Source organism: Salvelinus namaycush, chromosome 12 (assembly GCF_016432855.1).
Source record: "Salvelinus namaycush isolate Seneca chromosome 12, SaNama_1.0, whole genome shotgun sequence".
In the NCBI taxonomy this organism is placed as follows: Eukaryota; Metazoa; Chordata; class Actinopteri; order Salmoniformes; family Salmonidae; genus Salvelinus; species Salvelinus namaycush.
The window spans coordinates 47,918,261-47,928,316 of record NC_052318.1 but is presented as its reverse complement, the minus strand read 5'-3'; the positions used below and the strand labels follow the sequence as shown (position 1 = coordinate 47,928,316).

The 10,056-nt window shown below is 42.9% G+C and overlaps 1 protein-coding gene across 1 annotated transcript; it reads left to right on the top strand.

Annotated features, from left to right (window-relative positions):
- Positions 1–7,710: 7,710 nt before the first annotated feature.
- Positions 7,711–10,056, top strand: LOC120057363 (gamma-aminobutyric acid receptor-associated protein). Its single transcript, XM_039005955.1, has 4 exons — positions 7,711–7,956; positions 8,366–8,444; positions 8,526–8,644; positions 8,870–10,056. The coding sequence occupies exons 1-4, from the start codon at positions 7,867–7,869 to the stop codon at positions 8,948–8,950; spliced, it is 369 nt and encodes a 122-aa protein (XP_038861883.1). The 5' UTR covers positions 7,711–7,866; the 3' UTR covers positions 8,951–10,056.

Below are 10,056 nucleotides of genomic sequence, written 5' to 3'. Positions count from 1 at the left end.
GCACACCATCCACCGCTTCCGAGTATATTACTCGCTAATGTTCAGTCTCTGGATAATCAAGTAGACGAGCTCAGGGCGAGGATCTCCTTCCAGAGAAACATCAGGGATTGTAACATACTCTTTCACGGAAACATGGCTTTCTCGGGATATACTGTCTTTGTCCATACAGCCATCTGGGTTATCAGTATATTGCGCAGACAGGAATAAAGTACTCTCCGTGAAGAAGAAAGGCGGGGGTATGTTTCATGATTATCCACTCATGGTGTGATTGTGATAACATACTCAACATACTCAAGTCCTTTTGTTCACCCAACCTAGAATACCTCACAATCAAATGTCGACTGTATTGTCTGCCAAGAGAATTCGCTTCGGTTATAGTCACAGCCGTGTATATTCTCCCTCAAGCCGATACCACGATGGCCCTCAGAACTTTACTGGACTTTTATGCAAACTGGAAACCACATCCTGAGGCCGCATTTATTGTATCTGGGGATTTTAACAAAGAAAATTTGAGGAAAACGCTACCGAAGTTCTACCAACACATTGACTGTAGCACTTGCTCTGAGAACAAATTATACCACTGCTACTCAGCTTTTCGAAATGCCTACAAGGCCCTCCCCGGCCCTCCCTTAGGCAAATCTGATCACGACTCCATTTTGCTCCTCCCTTCCTATAGGCTGAAACTCAAACCGGAAGTACCTGTGCTAAGGTCTATTCAAAGCTGGTTTGACCAATCGGAATCCACGCTTCAAGATTGTTTTGTTCACACCAACTGGGATATGTTCCAGGTAGCCTCTGAGAATAACATCGAATACATGAATACGGTGACTGAGTTTATCAGGAAGTGTAAGGGATGTTGTACCCATTGTGACTTAAAACCTACCCTGACTAGAAACCGTGGATAGATGTCAGCATTTGTGCAAAACTGAAAGTGCGAACCACTCCATTTAACTGTGGCAAGGTGACTGGGAATATGGCTGATGACAGTGTAGTTCTTCCCTCCGTAAGGCAATCAAACAGGCAAAACGTCAGTACAGACACAAAGTGGAGTCGCAATTCAACGGCTCAGACACGAGACATATATGGCAGAGAATCACGGACTACAAAGGGAAAACCAGCCAAGTTGCAGACACAGTCTTGCTTCTGGACAAGCTAAAGACCTTCGCCCGCTTTGAGGATAACACAGTGCCACCGACGCGGCCCGCTACCTAGAACTGTGGGCTCGCCTTCTCCGTGGCCGACATGAGTAAGACATTTAAGCGTGTTAACCCTTGCAAGGCTGACGGTATCCCTAGCCGCATCCTCAGAACATGCGCAGACCAGCTGGCAGGAGTGTGTAAGGACATATTCAATCTCTCCCTATCCCAGTCTGCTGTCCTCACTTGCTTCAGGATGTCCACCATTGTTCCTGTTCCCAAGAAAGCTAACTGAACTAATTGACTATCGCCCCGTAGCACTCACTTCTGTCATCATGAAGTGCTTTGAGAGGCTACTTCAGGATCATATCATCTCTACCTTACCTGACACCCTAGACCCACTTCAACTTGCTTACCGCCCCAATAGATCCACAGACGATGCCATCGCACTGCCCTATCCCATCTGGACAAGAGGAATACCTATGTAAGAATGCTGTTAATTGACTATAGCTCAGCCTTCAACGCCATAGTACCCTCCAAGATCAAAACTACATTTTGGGGCCCTGGGTCTGAACCCCGCCCTGTGCAACTGGGGCCTGGACATCCTGACGGGCCGCCCCCAGAAAGTGAAGGTAGGAAACAACACCTCCACTTCGCTAATCCTCAACACGGGCCCCACAAGGGTGGGTGCTCAGCCCCCTCCTGTACTCCCTGTTCACCAATGACTGCGTGGCCGTGCACGCCTCCAACTCAATCATCAAGTTTGCAGACACTACAGTGGTAGGCTTGATGACCAACAATGACAAGACGGCCTACAGGGAGGAGGTGAGGGCCCTCGGAGTGTGGTGTCAGGAAAATAACCTCACATTCAACGTCTACAAAACAAAGGAGATGATCGTGGACTTCAGGGAACAGCAGAGGGAGAACCCCCCTATCCACATCGACGGGACAGTAGTGGAGAAGGTGGAAAGTTTATTTTATTTTTTTATTCCTCCACGTACACGTCACTGACAAACTGAAATGGTCCACCCACACAGACAGCATGGTGAAGAAGGCGCAACAGCGCCTTGGGTGGAAATTTGGCTTGTCACCAAAAACATTCATAAACATTTACAGATGCACAATCGAGAGCATCCTGTTGGGCTGTATCACCGTCTGGTATGGCAACTGCACCGCCCACACCCGCAGGTCTCTCCAGAGGGTGTGCGGTCTGCACAACGTATCACCGGGGGCAAACTACCTGCGCTCCAGGACTCCAACAGCACCCGATGGGCACCTACAGCACTCGATGTCACAGGAAGGCCAAAAAGATCATCAAGGACATCAACCACCCGAGCCATGACCTGTTCACCCCGCTATCATCCAGAAGGCGAGGTCAGTAGAGGTGCATCAAAGCTGCGACCGAAATAAGCTATTTTTCAGTCTACCTCAAGGCTATTAGACTGTTAAATAGCTATCACTTGGCTGCTTCCACCCGGTTACGTAACCCTGCACCATATACATAGACTTGAAATCACTGGCCACTTTAAAAATGGAACACTAGTCACTAATAATGTTTACATATCTTTACTTTACTTATCGCATGTGTATATACTGTATTCTATTCTACCGTATTTTAGTCTATGCCACTCCGACATTGCTCATCCTAAAATGTATATATTCCATTTTACTTTTAGATTGTGAACTGTTAGATATTACTGCGCTGTTGGAGCTAGAAACACAAGCATTTTGCAACACCCGCAATAACATTTGCTAAGCATGTATGTGACAAATAAAAATGTATTTGTAATTCTTTGATAGCCACATAAGCAGCTAATTAGCGTTTCATTTTGGGGGAGTAAATACAGTCAAACATATTGATAAGTCACCTTGTCCTAGAGAGATTGACACTTATGTCATGCCAGGGTAAGACTACATTGGAAACAGCCCTTATATTAAGTGTTCCTAAAATCCTCTATGGGAAAAAAACTATTGGAACCATTACGTTGTTTGACTGCTAGGTTTGATGGGTATTATGACTCATACTGTGATACTCTTGCCGAGTTCAAAACAACTACTGTAGGAACAAAAAAATGTCAAATCATGACGTCTGTGATCTTCATGTCAGAAATTTGGTGCTCAAAGATGCCGGATTACCGACTTGGAATTCCAAGTTGGACGAACTTTCAAAAGATTTTTCCAGTCGGGCTTGTTCACCGTTGTCTTGAACGCACTAAAGTCGGAGCAGCCTAGGCACCAATCTCCTGTACATTTGTACATAATTATTTTTAGGGGGTTTTAATTGTTATTTTAATCAGCTCTTATGTTTTTGATAACAATAGGGTTGAAAGTAAGGCGGTCCGATATGGGGACCTGGTAAACTAAATAGTGGGGGTAAGCTGTACCAGTAAAATTTAATTTTCACATCATACCCCCAAAAACTATAGACTATTACACCATTATTTAACATTACTGCATGTAAGCCGCATGAAAAATGTGCGAATTGACCGGAAACCGGGCTGTATATGCTCCCAATTCTGTTGTGGTTTGAGGAGAACACTTACATTTTGTCAAGGCGGAGACCGAGGCGCGGGTGGACAACAGTGGATGCATCAATTCAGGCTACATGTGTAGGCCTAATGACAATCGCAGAATTTCATTACAATACACGTATGTGCTTTGTAACTGTCTTTCATTCATCAAATTTCAGGTGCACAGTGCACTGTCGGGATTTGGATGCTCTAATTATTTTTTGGAGTGAACCAATGTGCGCTGCTAGCCTCCAGGAGCTCCTTTTACGTGATTGTTTGACAATCAGATGTCTTTATGCCACGTTGAAAGGCATTGGCGGCTTGTCCATAAGGCTAGTGGAAGCTACGCTTTCCCTAAAGTAAACTGAATGAAATTGCCAAAACTACAGGCCTAGCCTGATTAGACCAACACAAAAACATCCTGTGGCGTTTTGCATTAGCATCAAATAGCCCCCGCGATATGCAACTTTTCAGGGAAAAGTGTCCCAAAACTTAATCGTAGATTTATCGGTGGTGACAGTGTTGTGGGCAGCTGGGAGGAGGTACTCTTGTTCTCCATGGACTTTAGTGTTCCAAGATGCACTAATTACAAAAAGTTTTGGGACACTAAAGTCCATGGAGAACAAGAGTACCTCCTCCCAGTTGCCCACTGCACTGTCACCACCGATAAATCTATGATAATCGAGAATTTCAATAAGCATTTTTCTACGGCTGGCCATGCTTTCCACCTGGCTACCCCTACCCCAGTCAACAGCTCTGCACCCCCTGCAGCAACTTGCCCAAGCCCCCCCCCCCCCCCCCCCCTGCTTCTCCTTCACCCAAATCCAGACAGCTGATGTTCTGAAAGAGCTGCAAAATCTGGATCCCTGCAAATCAGCTGGGCTAGACAATCTGGACCCTCTCTTTCTTTCTAAAATTGTTAGCCGAAATTGTTGCAACCCCTATTACTAGCCTGTTCAACCTCTTTCGTATTGTCTGAGATCCCCACAGATTGGAAAGCTGCCACGGTCATCCCCCTCTTCAAAGGAGGAGACACTCCCAAACTGTTATGGACCTATATCAATCCTGCCCTGCCTTTCTAAAATCTTCAAAAGCCAAGTTAACAAACAGATCACCGACCATTTCAAATCCCACCGTACCTTCTCTATGCACTCTGGTTTCCGAGCTGGTCATGGGTGCACCTCAGCCACGCTCAAGGTCCTAAACGATATAACCGCCATCGATAAAAGACAGTACTGTGCAGCCGTCTTCATCGACCTGGCCAAGGCTTTCGACTCTGTCAATCAGCACATTCTTATCGGCAGACTCAACAGCCTTGGTTTCTCAAATGACTGCCTCACCTGGTTTACCAACTACTTCTCAGAATTCAGTGTGTCAAATCGGAGGGCCTGTTGTCCGGACCTCTGGCCGTCTCCATGGGGGTGCCACAGGGTTCAATTCTCAGGCCGACTCTTTTCTCTGTATATATCAATGATGTCGCTCTTGCTGCTGGTGATTCTCTGATCCACCTCTACGCAGACGACGCCATTCTGTATACATCTGGCCCTTCTTTGGACACTGTTAACAAACCTCCAAACGAGCTTCAATGCCATACAACTCTCCTTCAGTGGCCTCCAACTGCTTTTAAATGCTAGTAAAACTAAATGCATGCTCTTCAACCGATTGCTGCCCGACTAGCATCACTACCCTGGACGGTTCTGACTTAGAATATGTGGACAACTACAAATACCTAGGTGTCTGGTTAGACTATAAACTCTCCTTCCAGACTCACATTAAAAATCTTCAATCCAAAATTAAATCTAGAATTAGCTTCCTATTTTGCAACAAAGCCTCCTTCACTCATGCTGCCAAACATACCGTCATAGAACTGGCTATCCTACCGATCCTTGACTTTGGCGATGTCATTTACAAAATAGCTTCCAACACTCAGCAAACTGGATGTAATCGATCAGTGCCATCCGTTTAGTCACAAGTCCCATATACTACCCACCACTGCGACCTGTATGCTCTCGTTGGCTGGCCCTCGCTAAACTCTCGTCGCCAAACCCACTGGTTCCAGGTCATCTATAAGTCTTTGCTAGGTAAAGCCCCGCCTTGCCTCAGCTCACTGGTCACCACAGCAACACACACCTGTAGCACACGCTCCAGCAGGTATATTTCACTGGTCATCCCCAAAGCCAACACTTCCTTTGGCCGCCTTTCCTTCCAGTTCTCTGCTGCCAATGACTGGAACGAATTGCAAAAATCACTGAAGCTGGAGACTCATATCTCCCTCTCTAACTTTAAGCATCAGCTGTCAGAGCAGCTTACCGATCACTGTACCTGGATCTGTAAATAGCACACCCAACTACCTCATCCCCATATTGTTATTTATCTTGCTCTTTTTCACCCCAGTATCTCTACTTGCACATCATCTGCACATCTATCACTCCAGTGTTAATGCTAAATTGTAATTATTTCACCTCTATGGCCTATTTATTGCCTCACGTCCCTACTCTTCTACATTTGCACACACTGTACATAGATTTTTTTCTATTGTGTTATTGACTACGTTCGTTTATATGTAACTGTTTTTGTCGCACTGTTTTGCTTTATCTTGGCCAGGTCGCAGTTGTAAATGAGAACTTGTTCTCAACTGGCATACCTGGTTAAATAAAGGTTTAATAAAATAATCTTACTCCTGTATATACAGAAATTTTACAAAATAATTCAAAATAGGCTACTACACCAGAAAGCATTATTTGGCCACAGAGGATCATTGGCTTCTTACTCACCGATGATATGGCCGATGTTCTCCGCGGGTGCCAATAAAATAGTTGAGCGGACAGTAGCCTAAATTGAGAATTTTGATAAGTAAATGGTAGATTGGAGTCTCTTAATTGCGATCTATTTACAGCAATATCCATTTGTTTCCCAAACAGTTTTTCCGCGATTGTATTTTTAAATATTGCGATATGCCTGGCTGGGTTTCTGCTTTTCACTGACAGTCGCAATTTAACAATCATATATTTGGCGTTTGCAGCGCGCACTGCCCAAATTGCGAGCCCTTCCGAATGTAGGCTATACGATTTGGTGAGTGTGCATGTTCACGGTCTTTATCATTGGGTCAGTACCACGTTTGTTTTTGGACAATTTCCTCCTCCAGGTTAGATGGACGTCATTGTATTTGTATATCCCCTTTTTGTAGGTCAATTATATGGATCAGACAACCGTTTGTATTGATCTGTTTGTCAGTGTCAGCAGAGTAGGCTACCCTGTAATTTTTGGAGTATTCAAAAATTGCGTGGGCGCACTTGGGTGTCCCGTACCAGTAAGTAATTCAATCTACTGTCACTCCTGGATAACGTTGAGTTTTAATTGCGTGTATCGGTCGTTTTAAACCACGGGTTTGCAGATTGACTCACTTTTTGGCTTGGCTAGCTAGCTTTTGTTTAAAAAAATTGATCTGGACACAGTACCATATTTTTTTGTTTAACCTGGCTGACAGTTCCTGATATTTTGAGAACATATTTTGACGAATCGCGTGAGATGAATGGGAGATAGCACTGTTGTATTCCTCTGAGGCAGAGGGCTCATAGAGAGGATGACGCTACTATTCTGAATTGTGTGATGAGTTTTTTGTCCCCCAGAGCTGCTGATACAGAGTGGAAGAGGAGAAGTCCAGTTGCTGTAAGAGTCGGCCTGGTTCCCAGATTTGCCCTCTACAAAATCACCTGCAGACCCATTACCATAGTCTACCATCCTCGGAAAATACAGTTTTAAAATATTTTGCCTTTTGCTGCTTTCATGTCCTAGTCGGAACAAGGAAACTAAGACATTTCCGACTGGCTAACTGGTTGTAGTTATACACGTTCCGCGTTCAACGAATCAGCATGTCGGACATTTCCGAGTTTCCTTGTTCCGAGTAGCATATGATATATTGTTTGTTTTGCGTTTGAAGTGCTTTTAGATTATATGAAAAGCGCTTAATAAATGTAATACATTCTTTTTCCTAGTTCCCAGTTTTTTTGAACGCGGCATTAATCCCATGTTTAATTTAGGTTTAGATACGTCATTGTTCTATCCCTCGTCATAACGTTCAACGTCACGAAATTAGCATTGACAACAAGGCTATCAGATTTTATAGAATTGCATAATTTTGCTGCCATACAAAGGGCAGGCATAGGCTAGCTTGAACTGTCATCCAAATTTAGAGTTTGGAGGAAAATTAAACCGTGACAATGAAATTCCTGTATAAAGAAGAGCACCCATTTGAGAAGAGAAGATCGGAGGGGGAAAAGATCAGGAAGAAGTACCCAGATAGAGTGCCGGTGAGTTGCTGCTAACTAACTAGCCAATGCTTGCGAAATGCTAACCGCTTAGCTTGTCGGCTGTAACCCACACAATAACAAAGAGAGGAACTTCAGGACATTGACAGTGTTAGTACTAGCTACAACCTTAACATATATGGTTACATCTTTGGAAAAAGTTTTCAAATTAATTGGTCACAGATTGTTTTTGATTGAACGTTTTACACTGCCGTTTTAGCCAGCTAGCTAATGTTACATTCCTAGGTAGCTAACTAACGTTAGCTGTTAGCTATTTTGCTAAATTGACATCTTTTTGACACAATATCAATATATATATATTTTTTTTAACATGTTGCTTTGAGAATCGGTAATAATTTAATAAATTAATTTTTAGTCATCTGACTGCCTGGGGCTTTTATTTAATTTGCAGGTGATAGTGGAGAAAGCCCCCAAAGCCAGAATTGGTGATTTGGACAAGAAGAAATATCTTGTACCCTCTGATCTTACAGGTGAGATACAGGACATGTATCGAATTGTGTTGTCTATTTCCACATTTTGACCTGAATTAACGTATTTTCTTATTTCTTAAGTGGGACAGTTCTACTTCCTGATACGGAAGAGGATTCACCTGCGGGCAGAGGACGCCCTTTTCTTTTTTGTCAACAATGTCATTCCTCCCACCTCAGCCACCATGGGACTACTTTACCAGGTACTGAGCCTATTTATCCAGGCAGGGCTTCATTTTTTTTTTTTTGTATTCCCTCTTATACATTATGCATGGTGCTGTGGTATTTCCTCCTGATTTAATCAGGAATTCCTGCCTTTCTGACATCCTACATCTGGTCTATCCTACTTATCCTGGAATGTTCCTTGATTTTCTATGTTGTCTCAAACACATTCCTGATTAACCGAATGTTGAATCTCTGTGTAATAGGAACACCACGAAGAGGACTTCTTTCTTTACATTGCCTACAGTGATGAGAGTGTCTACGGAGACAGCCAAACGAAAGTCTAGCTAACCACCTTTCAGCACATCTGCAGTCTGACTCTGCATCGTCACAAAGATAAATAAAAGCAATTTAGTTGCCATCAGATTAGTCTTTTAATGCACTTTCAAACCCTCTTGCCCCTTTTAAAGCTAAAATCCTTAATTGAAACAATAACAAAGCGACCATCCCGCCTCTGTTTTGGTAAAAAGTGGCGGGATGGACCTGTAGAAATGTAACCACTCTCAAATTCATAGACCGAGCTATTGATGCAAGGACTGACCATGCATGATATCAAAATTATAGTTTTAACAATATTTTGAGGCTATGCAGTTTTTTTTACGTTTACCAACATTGGAGTAAAACAAGCTTCTATTTTGGGTTCGACAGTTGAACTAAGCTCATGAGGCATTTCTAAGTTATATTTTTCAAGAATCAATGTGTATATATAATGTATTTATTATTCCCAAAACTGATGTTACAACTAAGTATTCTAGCTTTAACATTGACTACCAAATCTACATCTGTGTTCTCCTGTCATAGTTGTTATCCACAGCACAGTTTTATGTCTGTTCGTTTCACCTTCCAAATGGCTTAGGGATAGTTTCCTGGACACAATTCAATCCTTGTCCAGGACTAAAAACAAATTTTCCATAGATATTCTCCATTGAACATGTGTTTTAGTCTAGGAATAGGCTTAGTCTGTCTGAGAAACAGGCCCTTAATCTACCCGATTACTCTGTCGCTAGCAATCTTTTTTAGTTTACTTGAAAGATTAGATTTTAGACCTATACACATTTATGTATGCATTGACATTGCACCCAAACATTTCAGTGGACTGTTTTGGTGATGTATCTTACTGTAGCTGCATAGACCAATGAAGGATATTTTGGTGATATGAAGGATATGTTAGCCTGAAAGCCAGACCTGTTTCTTTCTCTCCCTGTGTGACCACCTCCCTCAGATGACCACTCAAGCCATTAACTTTCTAATGATTGTCCATCTTGTGATGTTTTTTCTAAATTACATGCATTTTTGTTTAGCTTTAAAGCCCATTGAGATTCTTTATGTAATGAATAGTGCTATAAAAGTTGAATAAATTATTATTATTTATCTGTCCAGGAAACTGGCAATA

Bases quoted from the DNA above. Each gene is read 5' to 3' on its own strand.
- LOC120057363 (XM_039005955.1), top strand. From the start codon at position 7,867: ATGAAATTCCTGTATAAAGAAGAGCACCCATTTGAGAAGAGAAGATCG. The intron at 7,957-8,365 runs GTGAGTTGCTGC...TTTAATTTGCAG, and splicing joins AGTACCCAGATAGAGTGCCG to GTGATAGTGGAGAAAGCCCC. The intron at 8,445-8,525 runs GTGAGATACAGG...TTATTTCTTAAG, and splicing joins TGTACCCTCTGATCTTACAG to TGGGACAGTTCTACTTCCTG.